This window comes from Bombus huntii, chromosome 14 (assembly GCF_024542735.1).
Source record: "Bombus huntii isolate Logan2020A chromosome 14, iyBomHunt1.1, whole genome shotgun sequence".
In the NCBI taxonomy this organism is placed as follows: Eukaryota; Metazoa; Arthropoda; class Insecta; order Hymenoptera; family Apidae; genus Bombus; species Bombus huntii.
The window spans coordinates 1,403,499-1,419,923 of record NC_066251.1 but is presented as its reverse complement, the minus strand read 5'-3'; the positions used below and the strand labels follow the sequence as shown (position 1 = coordinate 1,419,923).

General features: G+C 42.0%; 1 protein-coding gene across 12 annotated transcripts in view; it reads right to left on the bottom strand.

The window, feature by feature from the left end:
• Window positions 1-2,284: 2,284 nt before the first annotated feature.
• The window catches only part of LOC126873541 (tyrosine-protein phosphatase Lar), a 275,993-nt gene continuing 261,852 nt past the window's right edge, over window positions 2,285-16,425 (bottom strand). For all 12 annotated transcript variants that reach the window (XM_050634518.1, XM_050634524.1, XM_050634527.1 and 9 more), the window contains 7 exons: window positions 8,734-8,873; window positions 8,437-8,639; window positions 7,619-7,785; window positions 6,151-7,508; window positions 5,836-6,062; window positions 3,889-5,695; window positions 2,285-3,652 (listed from right to left, as the gene is read on the bottom strand). In XM_050634518.1, coding sequence (XP_050490475.1) covers window positions 3,584-3,652; window positions 3,889-5,695; window positions 5,836-6,062; window positions 6,151-7,508; window positions 7,619-7,785; window positions 8,437-8,639; window positions 8,734-8,873 — 3,971 coding nt within the window. In that variant the 3' untranslated portion in view covers window positions 2,285-3,583. The remainder of the gene's footprint in view (window positions 3,653-3,888; window positions 5,696-5,835; window positions 6,063-6,150; window positions 7,509-7,618; window positions 7,786-8,436; window positions 8,640-8,733; window positions 8,874-16,425) is intronic.

Here is a 16,425-nt window from a genome sequence, read left to right as displayed (position 1 = left end):
GGCGAAGCTGCACTTTGTGCAGGATTATATTCCTTCTCTCTTTTGTTAAATCTTTTAATATATCTATATAATACGTGTGTATGTAGTTAAAAAGTTGAATCGAAGGATAACAACGACATCCTTAAAATCATCGTACCAAAGACTTTAAAGTTTAGTTCGCTTCTTCCACGAATATGATTATAGATGTTACGAAGAGATTCTTTAAATTCAAATCGTTTTGTTACCATGTTATCATCGTTTGTCCATGGGAATGTATTTCTTTGTTTTCTATGTACGTTGGTTTTTCAGCCTTTTTTTTTTTTTAGTGTGATGCATTTGTATAACAAGTCGATTTTTTTTTTAATAAGTTTTTACACCAATTGTAGTTCTTAACAATGGCACATTTTTATCGAAGAGAGAAGTTGTTTCAAGGATTACTTAATCACTGCTGATTTGATTTACTGAAAAACAGTCGTATCGTCGTGTCTCTTCATTGCCAGTAACAACGAATTTATATTCCGAGGCAGAAGCACGATATCGCTAGTTATACACGAATAAAAGGTAAACAATAATGAGATTGAAGAAAGTAAATGTACATTAATGTGATAAATCATGTCAACAGTATAAAAAAGAATAATTATAAAAATAGAATTACTTTAAGACTAACTTTCGTGCTCGTACCAAAGGCCAGTATACAACGATGATCAAGAAACGAATGTTGACAACGTATCTGCAAGCGGAAAAACTCAGTCCCAAATAAGTCATAGTGGATGGATTAGGAAGAGATTATGTACAGAAGAATCGAACACATCGGAAAATCTCGGAATTTGAACGGACAATGAGAGAGATACAAAGATTAAGTATAGTATAATCTTTTATAAGGACGACCGAGGCGGTTTAAGTACTTTTTAGAAGTACCGAAAATATACGTACACGATAATACATTAGACACGCAATGGCCTTCAGTCTTACAACATCAAATAAAATGATATGAGATGCGAATAAATGCACGCTCGGAAATAATACAGTAGGTCATTAGTCTTCAATGTAAATCTCGTGTAAAAAAATAGGTACGCAAGTAAAGTTGCATGAAAACGAACTTATGTTAAAAAACAGTATCAAAAGGTGCGTTGAAAACCGAAAAGCGACAAAACGGATGGAAAAAATAAAAGAAACGTGCTTATATTGACAGTCTAGAAAATATCCACAGCTTTTTTTTTTTTTTTTAAATGCGTACTCTCTTCAATTATGATATTTATAATATATATGTATATATATATATACATACATACATACATACATATATATATATTATTTATCATTTTACTTATGTATATTTATATTTATATCCATATTTATAGTTATATTTATATTTATATAATGTTGTTAATGACAAACGGTGCATTTATGTACACTTAGTCACAATTCCTGACCCTCGAACCACTTTCAACTGAAAATATGTATATACGTTAGATGCTTGATCGAACATCATTAAATTTAAAAGTTGAATCTAAGAATGTAACATCGATTCCTCTCCTTTCGTACGTTTCTCTTCTGCATTTCTTGCTTAGGTTACTGCACGAACCCCTCGCAATCAAAAGAATGCCAAAAACTGAAAGAGATCTTCTGACTCGCTCGGCTGATTATATTCGTTAACCATACCATCCACGCACTGCATATTTTTTATAGCTAGAATTTTTTGCTTTACCATTATCGTCGAACAGCGATAAAACGATTCTATACCGAACGATACGGTGAAAATTTCGAAATATAGAAGGTATATAAACGAGCACAAGCTTATTGTCCTCATAGACTACTTAGAATTTCTGTAAGTGTTTAAATCGCGAGTAGTATACACCTCTACCGTTGTTGCAATGTATACGCAGGACAGGACGACGCATAATCACGAAACTGATTGTTTTTGGCATTGATCTGACGCGATATCCGCGACAAGGACGATGAATTACAAAGTTTCGTTGACTCTTCCCTTAGCGTTTCATGAGCTACGTTTTTCGATGAATTGTACTAGAAACGAGCGAATCTCCAGAGCGGAACTGGTGTACTGCGTTTGATAGCCTTGCAACTGGGGAAAACTGTAAAAGTAGTCGAGGTAGAAGCCTACAATGGTACTCTGTACACAAGGGCATCGAGGGTTCGGTGGAATAGTACGCAAATCCGACATACAGTGCTTCTAGTTAGTTAAATTAGTTCGCGTAGAAACCTGCACAACACTTTGTGCATTTTAATTAATTGAATATAGGCACCGTTTCCTTTCATACTTCCTTCACTCGACACAGTCGCATTATTTTCTTTTTTTTTTTCTTCTTCTTCTTCTAATGGCATCGCTTACAGACTAATCTTAGAATAATCGCCTTACGATCTACTTAAAATTACAGTAGGTAATGAGAAGATCCCTATCGTGCGTAATGGGTTCAGCATGAATAATTGTCGATTTGGCAGTATGGTAATTTTCTCTTCGCTGAGCGGAAATTTATGTCTCTCTGTGATTTCTCCTCCTTTTATGATCGAGATACTTGCAGTTTCACCCTCTCCCTCTCTCTCTCTCCCTCTCTCTCTTTCTGATTTCTCGATATCTTCCGTGTCGCATCGATAAGTACTTTACGAAACGCGCGCTTTCTTCGTAGCTTTTCTTTTTTTCTTCTGACGCGGCATGTTTCGCACTTGTAGTAGCTCGCCTCGGAGGTTTCATTACGTTCCCCACTAATATGGAAGCACTGTTCTTCTCCAACGAATAGGAAAGTTTCAGCATAGAACGAAATATCATGTACGCTGACGTTTGGATCGCGAGTTACATGATCGTAAAATAATAAATCTCGTCAGTTTCTTCGTTATTCTTACATTATGTAAAGCAGCCGTCATTTTCGAGCGATTCGGGAGACGTGTAATCGGAACGTGTCTCACAAATTCTCCTCGAGTTGGATATGTTTCAGTGATCGTTTCAATTGTCGACTACGATTTCCTCGTACTATTTCCTCTCGCTTGTCAATCGCTTCCCGCTTGATTTCTTCGATTTCTAGCTCGAAAACGTCCAAGTTTTCTCGTTTCTCGCGTATTCTTGTTCGTCTGCATGTCATCCTGTGTATTTGTGTGTGTGTCCTCTTTTTTTCGAATTATAAAAGGAAATTTTGATATGATGGTAAAGAATATTTCTACAGATATGATTGTTTTACAGCGAGCTTTTAAGCCGTACATTCTAAACGGCAGTATTGTCCCGTTTTTGTTGTCGGGGAATTTGAAAATTGTTTCAGCACATACGGTGCCCATAAAAAGTGGAACTTTTCCGCTTATCTTGAGACTGTTGCGACACCATTGACTGTAAGATACTTGGTTGCTACCGTAGTTAGTTGATCGAGAGGTTAATAATTTATCGCCTTTCTACTGTATTTGTCATTGGAAGGTACAAGTATGGTACGCTTTGCCCGGGAACATGATACAGGCTACATACTTACAAACTTACACATTTTTCGTCTATTTCATCGTACTAGACGCGTCGCACTTTTGCTCGTTCACCGACCTCTCTTTCGTTTCTTTGTCGATCTCTTCTTTCTCTCGTCGATTCTCTTTCCTCGCGAGTGTCGGCTTGTCAGTTGGCGTAATGATCGAAAGAACCCAAATATTCCAAACTGGCGCGATAGCAAAACTGGTATTGGTCCTGCATAAGCAACATATATTACATTTTATCTACGTGTTACATGTTACAACAGCTATAAAAATATATAAGAAGCAAATCTCAGATAGAAAGTAAAATTCCGTATGTTCGCGCGTTATGTGAGAAATTTAAGGCTGCAAAAATATATATATAGAGAAGTGTATATCAACTTGAAATATCTGAGAAGAAATATCTACCATATTAAGATTAAAATATTTCATTGAAAAACGTCTACAAACCTCGGTTTGAACCATAGCAGGTCGTTGCGTGCGCAATATTCTGACCGTTTGGAAGATGTCAACGACTCCCTCATACTGCATACGTTCCAATACAATGCTCAGGGTGATGAAAACGCCTGTTCTCCCAACTCCGGCGCTACAATGTACAGTTATCGGTCCATCTTGGCCAAACTGTTCTTTCGTTTTGTGCACCTGTCCAATAAAGTCGATGAACCCATCGCCGGACTTTGGAACACCCTGTTCAGGCCAATCGATGAACTGGAACTGTCTGACTGTACGACTCGCTCCGTCTCTCGCATCCGTCACTTTGAATTCTCGCAAAATGTACTGTGGCATGTTGTACTCCGCGATGGGATCAACCACAAAGCATTGATAACGAATTGACCTATCGGACGGCCAGTACTGATGGCATTTCTCTCTACCCATCTCTTTTAATTTCGTTAACATGACCACGATTGTAGAATTATGCTCCCACAGCATACGCCAGAAATCATCTGTGGTGTCGCAGAGGGGTCCTTGAGTGGCGATATAAGCACCACGGTATCGATATCCATCGATGAGACTGGCGTTAATATAATCCGATCCTTCGATGTTGCGTTGTGGCTGCAGGCATACTCTGGTACACTCGTAGGGCAATATGTGCACCAAGCGATTTTTATGTTTGTTGCAGGGAAGGTTCGCCGAGATGAATCGCGACGAATCCACTTTGATGTTGGACAGTTTCTTGAATTCCAGTTCCATACCAGTGATATTGTCGATCTCTGGCTGCATCAGCTTCTGGATGTGGGAATGTAAGTTTCTGGCAGGCACCTCTGTGTTGCCACAGATCACCGCCTCGTAAAGCGCGTCGTGGATGAAAATGTATTGATCCTCGGTTTGGACCATGTAGTTTCTTTGAGCTCGTAGACAAGTCACGTGGCCATAGATGTCGATCATCTTTTCGTGTTTGATCCTTTCGAGCATCGAGTCGATAACGATGAAGCAACCCGTTCTTCCAACACCGGCGCTACAATGGACGATCAGCGGTCCGCTTTCTGGTGGATTCAGGGATCTGACCCTACGCAAGAACTGCAAGAACGGTGCAGGATGCTCTGGTACACCGTGATCAGGCCAGGCCGTAAATTGCAATTGCTTTATTTCACGTCTCTCGGAATAACCCGCTCTGGATATTTGGAATGTTCGAATGCAGTAGGTAGCCAGCTCTTGAACGTCGGTGATGGTCACAGTCATCAAACCGTAAGTTTCAGAACCTCTACCAGGCCAATACTGATCGCACTTAATCCTCGTTCGTTCCTCCAGCTTTGTCATCATCACGATCGTGCTCGATCTCAATTCCCAACACATTCGCCAGAAATCTCCAAATGTCTCTTGTAGAGGCCCTTGCGTAGCCACGTACGCATTTTGCTTTCTGTATCCATCGCAGTAATTGGCATTTATGTAATCTGTACCCGACATGCCATCTATAGTTTGCAGAATCACCCTCGAATGATCGTAGGCGATCACGTTCGCGTAACGATTCTTCGAAGCGTTTATTTCCATGTTGGAGTGGTCCCAAGTGAATTGCTGTCCAGGCTCGATCGACTCGTACTCCTGACTGAACTTTAGATTGTCGTTTGCTTTTAGGCGCTCGATGTGGTTTCCTAGTTCGCTGATCGGAATCGGAGGATGAGAGGCCATGCCAGGCGTTTGGAAATTTAAACGGCGCATTTCGACTGGATCGGATGGAGCGTGATTCGAACTGATGTCAGCGGCCATTAATGGTCGGGTGACTGCTGCTTGATCGGGTGCTTTGCAGGGTTGTCTTCGTCTAAAGTGATAAATGAAAATATCGTGAAATAGGTTTTCGCCTCTAGGAAAACGTATATCAAACTATGTCATTGCGATATCATCGATATTGATCGATTTGCTACTGACCAAAGTTCCATTGTCGCTGTATTCGATACTTACTTTTTAATAACGAAGAGAAGGACGAGACATATGCTGACCATCAACGCAGCTATTATCGGACCGACCACCCACACCATGCCTGGCTCTTGGCCGCTGGTTTTCACCGATACCTCTGGATTTCCATCCACCGGGGTATTCGGATTGGGACGTCGTGGTGGCTCACCAGGGGGTACTTCTCTCATATCGAGAGACAGGTACTCGGAGAAGGGTGACGAAGTGTACAAATGCTAGAATAAGAAGTAAAATTAGTTATGTTATCATATTTATTCGTTTAATATCTTTCTCTCTCTTTACTAATTGCAGTCTCATTCCCACCTTCCTCGGTGTGTCGACAACGGCACGCACAAAGATCCTGTATCGTTTACTCTTCTCAAGCTTACGATTTTCATAACCCTCGTATATATCTCCGCTGCCAAGATGGAACGTATACGGAATATCTCTATGTGGAAACTTGGCAGCAATGTAAGGAGCATTCTCCCTTTCCTTAGCCCCTTTTCCCGCGATCATGTCCTCGGTCAATTCGTCGGGTTGCTTATCCGCTGTTGACGGGTCCTCGGGCACGACGATCAAATAGTAATGCGAAATTGATCCATATTCTTCGGAGGCCTGGGGCAAAATCACTTGAATCTCCTCTCCGTTGACCACGCCATAGAAATCAGGCTTGACCATAGGCTTCGGAGCTGCCATTTGCGTGGTAATGGTGATCTTAGCCGGTGGCCTGTACTGACCATCTCTTGGCACCGCGCTCACATTCACATTGTACGTGGTGAACGGTTGCAGTTCGTTGATCGTGGTCGTCGTCACGCTAGGATCCAAGAGAATCTGTCTGCGTGGCACGATCTGCGTTTGCGTGATACCTTGCGAATCTACGAACTCTTTGACAGCATCGAACGAGACCTTGTAGTTCATGGGGTTCAGTTTGATAGGCGGTTTCCAGGAAAGGGTCATGGAATGCGTGGACGAGTCCGGCCCCCTTAGATCCAAAGGCACGTCTTCCGGCTTCACCTTGACCGTTACCTTCTCGCTGAGTCTTCCAAGGCCAGTCTTATATCTCGCTGCTACCGTGATCGCGTACTGAGTAAATTTCTCTAAGTTGACAAGTTCCGCCGACTCGGTGAGACCGACAGTCTTTTGCTTCCACTCGTCTAGGTCCTCGACAGCGGTTGTTGTGTAGAATATTTGATATCCAAGTATCTTTCCACGGTTAGGTACCGGTTCCCACCAAACTTCCACGCTCGTGTCCGACGTGGCCACCGCTTTTACCGACATCGGTGCCCGGCCAATATCTTTCTCCGTTATGATCGTGATCTTTTCCGAATATGGCCCACTCCCCCTGGATGTGTGCGCTCTCACGTGAAACACGTACTCCGTATTTTCCTCCAAATTCGTGAAAACTGCTCTCGTCTTGGTCGTATTCCTGTTGATGGTTGTAGAGTGATCGTTCTTCTTGTTGAATTGAACATCGTAACCGGTGATCTGACCGTTTCTGTGCTGTCGCAGGGGCGGATCCCACGTGACACACACTGTGTCCGGAGTTTGGAAAAAGTAGGATAAATTCGTCGGCGGGCCAGTTGGCTCTCCTTCGGGACTGTACCAGAATCGCACCGTCTCCTGACCGAATCCGATCGCGTTTTGACCAGCCACCCTAAACTCGTAATCCACCCCTCGTTCCTCTGCGAATTAAATCCAATCAAAGCGTGAAAAATAGTAATTTTCATTAAGAAAAAATGATCAAACGATACCACTAAGAGAGGAATACTGTATATAGGGGAATCGAGCTTACCAAGATCAGTGATCTTGTAAGTATGTTGACGGTTTCCTGGAATGTACTCTTCCTTGAGCGTTTGGTTCTTAATTCCGTATCTTATTCTATATCCCAACACGTCGCCGTACGTTTGCGTAGGCTGCGACCACTCGAGTTCAACCACGTCAGGATCTTTGGACAAAAGTCTGGAAACGAGACATTGTCAGAAAAAAAAGAAGAAAAAAGAAGACAGGACATTGACAAGAAAATTTGAACTTTATTAATTTTATGGATCACGGCTTCTGGGTGATTCATACGTCCGATATAATCTCGTTTTCCAGTTATAGCTTGTTTATGTCGAACTCGTTCGACACAGGCCGTTCGATGCTCGGATTTTTGAACAACTTTGATTGACACGTTAACGAAGTGTTTAAACATTATCAATTGGCGTTTTATAAATAGACTGCGGATTTTTATGCATTCATGGAAAATCAAAAAATACACGGAATGGACATAATATGAAATAATATATGAAATACATAAAATATTTAAAATATAATACTCGTTATAATACGTAGTAGGTGAAACAATGGTCTGCCTCAGCTTCATTTTTCCAATCGTATTCATAAAAATATAAAGTTGTATAAATATCCACACGGCTTCAATAAGCTACGCGTTTTAAATATTTCCATACGTAATAATTAAGAGAATTCGGCTTTGGAGAGCGAGTCGACTAGGCGATCGTTCGTCCGTTTGCCGATATATATATATTTTTTATGCTAGCGAATTTTATGTCAAGCGAAAAAAATATCGAAAGTTCGTTTGGCATGAAATATAAAGGAATCTAAAGAACATACTTCACGTTAACATGAGGTCTATTGGGTACACCTCCGGGAGTTCTGACAGTTTCTGGCGGCGAACGATCACCGTCTCCTTTTCTCGTTAGAGCGGCCACTTGTACAGAGTACGTGGTGTCAGGTTGCAACCCGGTAATGTTCACTTCCAGCACGCCGTCTTCTTGCACGTCGCGTCGTATCGGCTCGTTCAACAGATCCTTTCCCTACAAAGGTAAATAGCGAAAATATTAGTCGCTGAGAAAATGCGTCCGTTTGAATGAATCACAGCGTGAAATTTGAAGCTCCGCACAGACAGACCTCTTCTCTCATTTCCTGCACGTGTATGTGATAACCTCTTATCACGCCGTTTTGTTCTTTCGACGTCGGCGGTCTCCATTTCACGTGTATCGTGGTCGAATTGATCGGTGTTACCGTCACGTTTTGAGGATGACCCGGCACTGGAACGCAACGATCGGTTAATTCGTGCACTTGACGGCCGATTCTGCTGCATACTCGCAATCACACGCTCTCACACTATCGCAGTCATACTTGAAAGGGGGGATGAAACGATATCATAACCAGGAAGAAAGATCTGTAAAGTAAATAAATACGTAGGGTTGGATCGAACGAAACAAAACGGTAGGGGGGGGGGGCTTGTCCATTGAATCGTGTCCGTCCGATGGATCGAAGAAGCAACTAAAAAACTAAAAGTACTCTTTTCTCTCTATGCAGAAACATAAAATAACGTCGATCTCTGTGTCCGTTTAATCGGTAACGATCTGTAACGGGTCGTTCGTCGTTGGTATATAAACGAAGTGAAGGAGCGCGTAGCGAAAACAGTATGGCAAATCAAAGCGTTGTATACAGCAAATTGAAAACTCGTGCGAGAAACAAAATAACGCAGCTGCGTTGCAACGAAAGGGAACAGGTGAAAGACAGAACGTAACGTAAACGAACGAAAACAAATCGCAAGGATGAAACGAGAAAGAGAATATGATAAAGATAGAGAGAGAGAGAGAAAGAGAAAGAGAAAGAGAGAGTAAAGAAAAATTAATGGAAAATATGTACATGCCACCAATCGCACACGGACAAAACGATGTACAAACAATATTACGAGGTACGCCGGTACCTCATGCTCTACGTCCCTACGACACGATAATCCTCCATTTGAATACCAATAATGTATGTTTTTATTCTGCATTCGATTTCAGAACGCGAATGTACGAATGCGCGTATAAATACGTCATCGAGATGCAAGAGCGCGGTTACGTTGGTCGATAATGCTACGGCAATATTGGAGAGTCCATGACGAACGAAAACGAAGTAGTTCCGTTATACGCATACATACATACGGTATACGCGTATATATGCGATGTACTATCGTTGGTTGTGCGACGTGGATGAAAACTGTGCCAGAGGAAACGTGCAATCGTGTTTTTCGATAAACGTGCAAGGATAACGAAATGTATCACGCGAATTTACACATATATCCACATTGATAAGCCGTTTTGATAATTTGTCGCGAACGTCGCTACGTCGCCACCCATTTTCATTTCCCTCGTTGCGATTTTGCTTTTTTACGCTTCTCGAAGTCTTCGCTTTGTGATCTGCACGGATCTCGAGACCCGGTTCGATATATTTCTCTCGAATCATCCCCATTATTGTATTTTCGATAGACAACGACGAGAACGACGTGGACAAAGACGACGCGTGGTCATGGACGGTCCAGTATCCGGCATCGGAAACGTTATATCGGCGTTACACAGAAAAACAACGAACGAGAAAAAAAAAAGAAAGAAGAAGAATTGTAGGAGAAAAAGAAAAGGAAAGCCTAATGTACCTCTAGGTTTGTACGAGAACGATAACTGCAGCCTCTACAAAGTGTCGCAAAATAAAAACTGCGTTGCAAGAAAGAATACGACAAAGAAAAGCCAAACACGACTGCTGCATACAGAAGATGGCCTGTATACAGAAGAAGAAAGTTTCCCTCGGTGAACGAGATACGTCTCTTGCTTCTATATCGGTTTTAAGTTTTACTGTTCTCGCGTAATTAATGTATCAATTACGTCCATAAAATCGCTACGCAACGCAAAAAACAAAATTGGCGAGCGCGCAGTCGCAGTCGCAGCCGCAACTATTTACGCAGACGTAAATAGTTTTCATTTTAATTGTATTTGCTTACCGACTGCAGCAACGAAAACACAGTGAAAAAAAAAAAGAAAAAATCTCCAAAATAGTCTCCCACGGAGAAAAAACAAAACGATATATGCGAAAGAGCCGGAAAAAAGGAACAAAAATATTATATATATATATTATGTGTATATATATATATGTGTAAAGAGAGAGACAAAGAAAAAAATGATTAAATACAGGAAGAAAATTCATGGCACAATTCGAGACGAGCTAAGGGATACTCACTTTTTGGATCTGCGCCCCAAAAGTCGCCAAAAAAGTGGGAAAAAAATCTCGTAAAAATTCGTGTCAACTTCTCACGTATATTGAGTAGAATTATTAAATATTTAATATATTTAGGCATATCAGTGGGTAGCATACTACTGATTATTATCAACGTCAACATGGCCTCTTTTACAGCTATTGTATTTTTTTTTTTTTTTGCTCTGATTAGGGGGAGAGAGAGAAAGAGAGAGAAAAAAGGTATGAAATTTTTGTCTGTTTCTCTGGTGAAACACGCACACGCGCACTCGCTCGTTCGTTCGTTCGTTCCCTCCCTCCCACGCGCTCGATTCCAATCGCACCCTCTGCTCTATTCGTAATATTTTTTATCGCTCTGCCGAGCAACGTCGGTGGACAAAATTCTCTTTCGAATCGATCGTTAAATAGAAAAATATCGCTTGGTCCTCGGTTGCAGTTGGTCGCAGAGAGGCGGGAGATGTGAGAATATCTTTTTTTTTTTTTTTCTTGTCTTTTTGGCATGCGCAATCACTACTCCAAATATGAAATAACTAAAGGCTCATGTCCACCTGCCTCCTGCCGCCGAGAGAAAGACTCGCCGATTTTTCTTCTTCTTTGCGAAAATTCGAAGCGATACGTAACCGCGGCCTTTCTTATCAGAGTGAAGTCGATCCAACAGCTTTCGGCCAAGGAAAATCGCGAGGAAGGAAGAAAACAGAAAAGATGATAATGGAGGGAGAAAAACGCAAGGACAAGATAGACGACACGAGTCCGCGCGTTTCGTCCTTTCCCTCGCGGCACGAGGCATCGAGAGAGGGAAGACCTATGATAAAATGTCTACTAAAAAGAAAGCTAGGAAGGAGAAACCATAAGTAAGAAGAAGTGGTTGGTATCGTGTTATGGTTCGGGAACGTATAAACCGCTACCCGTGTGTAATCTAAAGTCGTGAAAAAAGGCGCGACTCGTCTCGACGGAAAAAATTCACGTACATAGAATAGATAAGGATACGAGAGTCGGTGAAGGTGGAATATGTTTTCGAGGAAAATTTTCTTTTTTTTTTTGTCTTTTTTTTTTTCTTTTTGCAACTCCAAAAAGTCACCCGCAAAAAACGTCAGCTCGATAAAAAATCTGTATCGCTGTACATGGAAGGGGTAAATTTCTTTTCGAGCGAAAGGCGAAACAAACGACGTCGTTTTGCTTTTGTTCGTCTCGAAGAACGGTGAAAAATTATTTCCGTCCCTCTTTCTGTTCGCTCTTACGTTTCATCGGTAGCATACACCCGCGCATTCACCCACGCAAAAATCGCAAAATTCTTCGCAAAATATGCACGTAATTAACAATGGTCGTGAAATGGTGCGCGTCGTTCTTACGGCACGCCGACTAATCGGATTGCCGATCGGTTTCTCAGTTGTTGGTGTTATCGGCGCACGATAGCAGAGACCGAGTCGGAGGGAAAACAGAGAAGGAAGAAGCATGCGTTTGTCGGAGGAAAATGGAGAACCGATCGTTCGGTTCTTGTTGGAACGACGAACGGGTGGTTCCTCGATCGGTCGATTTCTTAATATTCCGACGACACAGCTACCAGAGTAAAAGAGACAACCGGACTCGAACCGCGAGTCGTTGTTGATTCAGAAATGGAAACGTGAAAAACACACATAAAACGGAGTACAGTATACTCTTTCTATATACCTAGAGGAGAAGACGTAAAGGTATATCGAGACACGATATAAAGATGTAGTAACACGTAATATATGTAATGTATATATATATAAAGAACATGTTATACGTACGAATAAAATACGTAATTCAATATTAAAGATACGATAGTTATAACTTACAGAGAGGCAGAAGATGGAAAAAAGTAGGTCGGTGAGAGCATGCAAAGAACGAAGGTGCACGTATAGACAATAGAGTAGAGAAGGTCTGGTGTAATATGATTATGTATATCATTCCAACGACATCGGTGAGTGTAAGAAATTTCCGCGATATTCCCGCGTATCAACGATCCATCGATGTTCGTCTCGAACGGACAGAGAGTCTTTGGCGGTTTACCGACTTTTCACCCCTTTCGTCGAAGGGATTCTGTTCTTTCGATAGCAGCGGAACAGGGTGTCGGCGAACGCTCTCTCTCCGTCGATATCGATGCATCTCAGCGCTTGTTGCCGACAGGCTCGTGGCTGTCGACTAAATGGACGAAGATAATGAAAAAAATTGCATGAATATTGGTATTCAAATGTTTCAAATTGAACGTCTTCTCGCGGCAATTCTCTTCGTCCGCGTCACGGATATTTCGCTCGTGTTGCTAATATCGCCCGGTGAATATCGCGCTTGCGGCCGAAGAATTCGCGAACGTCGCCCTCCGATTTTCGCTAATTTCTTTCCTGGCACGACGATCGATTATCATTCTCCTCGTGCTGCCATTGCGCGACTTTCGACGCGTTACGGTTTACTCTTGCATCCTGTACTCTTTTACGCACTCGTTCACGCATTCACGCGTGCACGCCGCACCCGACGTGAACTCGATACCGTTGTTCTCGATAGATTCAACGACTATCGATGCACATAACTACATACTCGGACATACGATGCTACGAGACAAGAGAGGAAACAGATCGAGACCGAATCGAGGTTCACGTGGAGAAGACGCGCTGATCAAACTGCACGACAATCGACGGTGGGGGTGCTCGTTATTCAAGGGTGCTCTCAGTGCTGGTGCTCGGCACGATATATCGCAATCGAGTGTGACAATTGATATTTAGACACGTGAATATATAGTGATCATACGGTGCGCTGCGAAATACGGTGCTGTTTTTAATACGTCGAAGGTCCAACGAATACTATACGTATATCGGGAGCGCATTATAGTCGCTCGCGCACGTTCACGCACGAGTCTCGCTTGTTTCCTAGGCGTTTACGTACAAAGCAAGTACATCGAAATGTACGTAGATACGCGCGTACACACACTCACCCACGCACACGTCCTACGTACATGCGTGCATGCGTGCACGCGTGTGCTTTTTAGGCTGTCGGCAGTTACTCGAAGCGAAGGGTGCTTTTTCAAGTGGTGCATGGTGATATACGTGTGTGTGTATATATATATATATATACACACATACATATATATATATATATACATATATACCCAGTTAGTAGGACACGGCAAAGGCGTGCGTCTGCGTGTGGCTTTTGTGCGTAGGTGCGTAGATACGCGTTCATCGTTGCGCGCTTCACCTTCTTCCTTCTTTATTTTCTCTCTACCTTTCGTCGTGCGTGAAACGCGTGTGCGACTTTACATGCGTGCGTGGTGGGTGCGAGATAAAACCGTGCCCGCATGAAAAATAATACTTTTATCGGTGCCCGTGCACACACTCATAACGGCGGTAATGATACATATACATATAATATATAATATGTGTAATACATATATATATATAATATATATAGGTATACATACAAGATATATGTAATATGTATATATCGATAATACGTTTAGAATAATATAATCATAGAATATTGGTAGTGATGGCGATACTAGCGGCGACAATAACAATAACGAACGAGTATACGTATATACGACGGTGAACTTTTGTGCTTGATAATGTGCGAGCTTACACGGCAGGGTGCTTTCAGCAGTGCTTTTTATCGTTCCGCCTCGCTTTGCCGAGTCTGCTGTTAGAGGGTGGACGGTTGGATCGGTCGGTCCGTAAACGGGACAATGCGTGGGAGGAACCGGGAGTAGGGGGCTGGTGAAACGAAAGAGGATCCTGGGCGTTCCGTAGTGCCGAGTGCAAAAGGTTCGAGGGAACGTCGTTAGAGATGCGTTCGTACGACTTTTTCCGCGACAATGACGCGCCTTCACAATGCCTCTCTCGCAACAAATGATTCCGATTTCGCGACCAACCAAGGTCTTCGATTATTTTCCAAGACAAAAGAGCTGCCGTTCTCCTGGCTGCGATCCTACGTGTGTTCTTTCATTCTTTCGTAGACGAAACGCGGTCGACTGTCTGTCGTACGACGTGTTCTGAACGTCACCGACGGAGAAAAGAAAGAAAAAAGGATATCGCGGCTCGATTACTTTCCCCATACGATACGATTAATAACATCGTATCGTCGTAGTCGCTGTCGTTCCCTCTACCTTTCGTTAGCTTCTCTGCTCGCGAGATTCGCGAGATAAATCGGACGGGGAACGGGCAAACGGTGTCTGGAAGGGGTTGAAAAACTCGTTGTACCATGCAGGGTGGGACGGTACCGAACCGATGATCAGCGAAGTACCGAGTAGGAGACGGAAAGGAAAGATTCGAAACGAAAAGCAAAACTTCTTCGTGCATCGGCATGCCATTCATAGGACTTTTGTCGATTCGGTTGTGGAACCATTTTACGGTGGTTCGAGACCGAGATCTCGCAGACTCGACAGCAGCTTGACGGTTTCTTTGGACGGTGATGGGAGAATCTGTTTCGAGTTGGGGATTCCAGGGATCGCTCGTAGTCGAGGAGAATTATATGATCGACGGGATTGAATTTTTGGTGAGACCGAGGGATCGATAAACAAACGAAGGCATGCTCTAAACATGTGCAAACGATAGGTAGAACTAAATTTTAACTAAAGACAGAAGAGCCTTATATATCAGAGATATAGAAATATATTATATATGTATATATATAGATATATATAATTTTTCTCAAATACTTATATTTATATATATATATATATATATATATATACACATATAAATGCATATATGTAGGTATGTAGTGGAATAATAATATGTATATATATTTTTGCTGTGTGTAATACATACGCTATGGTTTACATATATATATATATATATATATGATATATGTATAGGTATAAATTATATATATATATATATATATATATATACACACACACATAAGCGTTTCACCAGACAAGCTGCCGCCCTCGTTCACAGACATTATTTCCGTCCGATAAATGTCTCGTAGAATCGATTCAAGCGATAATATAGAATTTTTCCTCGGAACGGTAAAAATAATGTTGCGCACGCTTAGGGACGGTCAGTTTGGCCTCTATCGTCGTAACACGTGGCAAGAGTGAGTCAACGAACTAAAGAGAGAAACGAAACATCTTTACGTGACGTAATAATCACGGTTACCACCAGAAAGAACATTGAGTGTTATGAGTACATATCATTAGACAATCGGTAATGTTACGTTAGTGCGAATAAATCTTAAAAACTAGCTGTTCAAAACCTGGATCATCCTCCTGCAAATGCTTTAAGGAAAGACAAAAACACGTGAATGAGTATATAATTAAGTATTAGTTAGCGTGTTAAAATGGGTCTCCAAGTTTTAAAAGAGGGGGCTCAGGGGAACAAAAACCAACGGCAACGTACAAAGGGAGAGTTGCGATTAGGCCCTGTAAAAATAGTAAGAAAATACGTTCCTCTTTTTTTTTTTTTTAGTCGTATCTTTTTCACATTTTTTTTTTTTTTTTTTTTTTTGGTAATAGCTGAGCTCAAAAATTGGTTATCAGCTTCTGAAAAATCCGCGGCTGCGTGCACCACCTGGAAAAAATGTCTGGGGCACTCTGGGGAAAAGTTCGGGGCTTTTCTCTGGGAG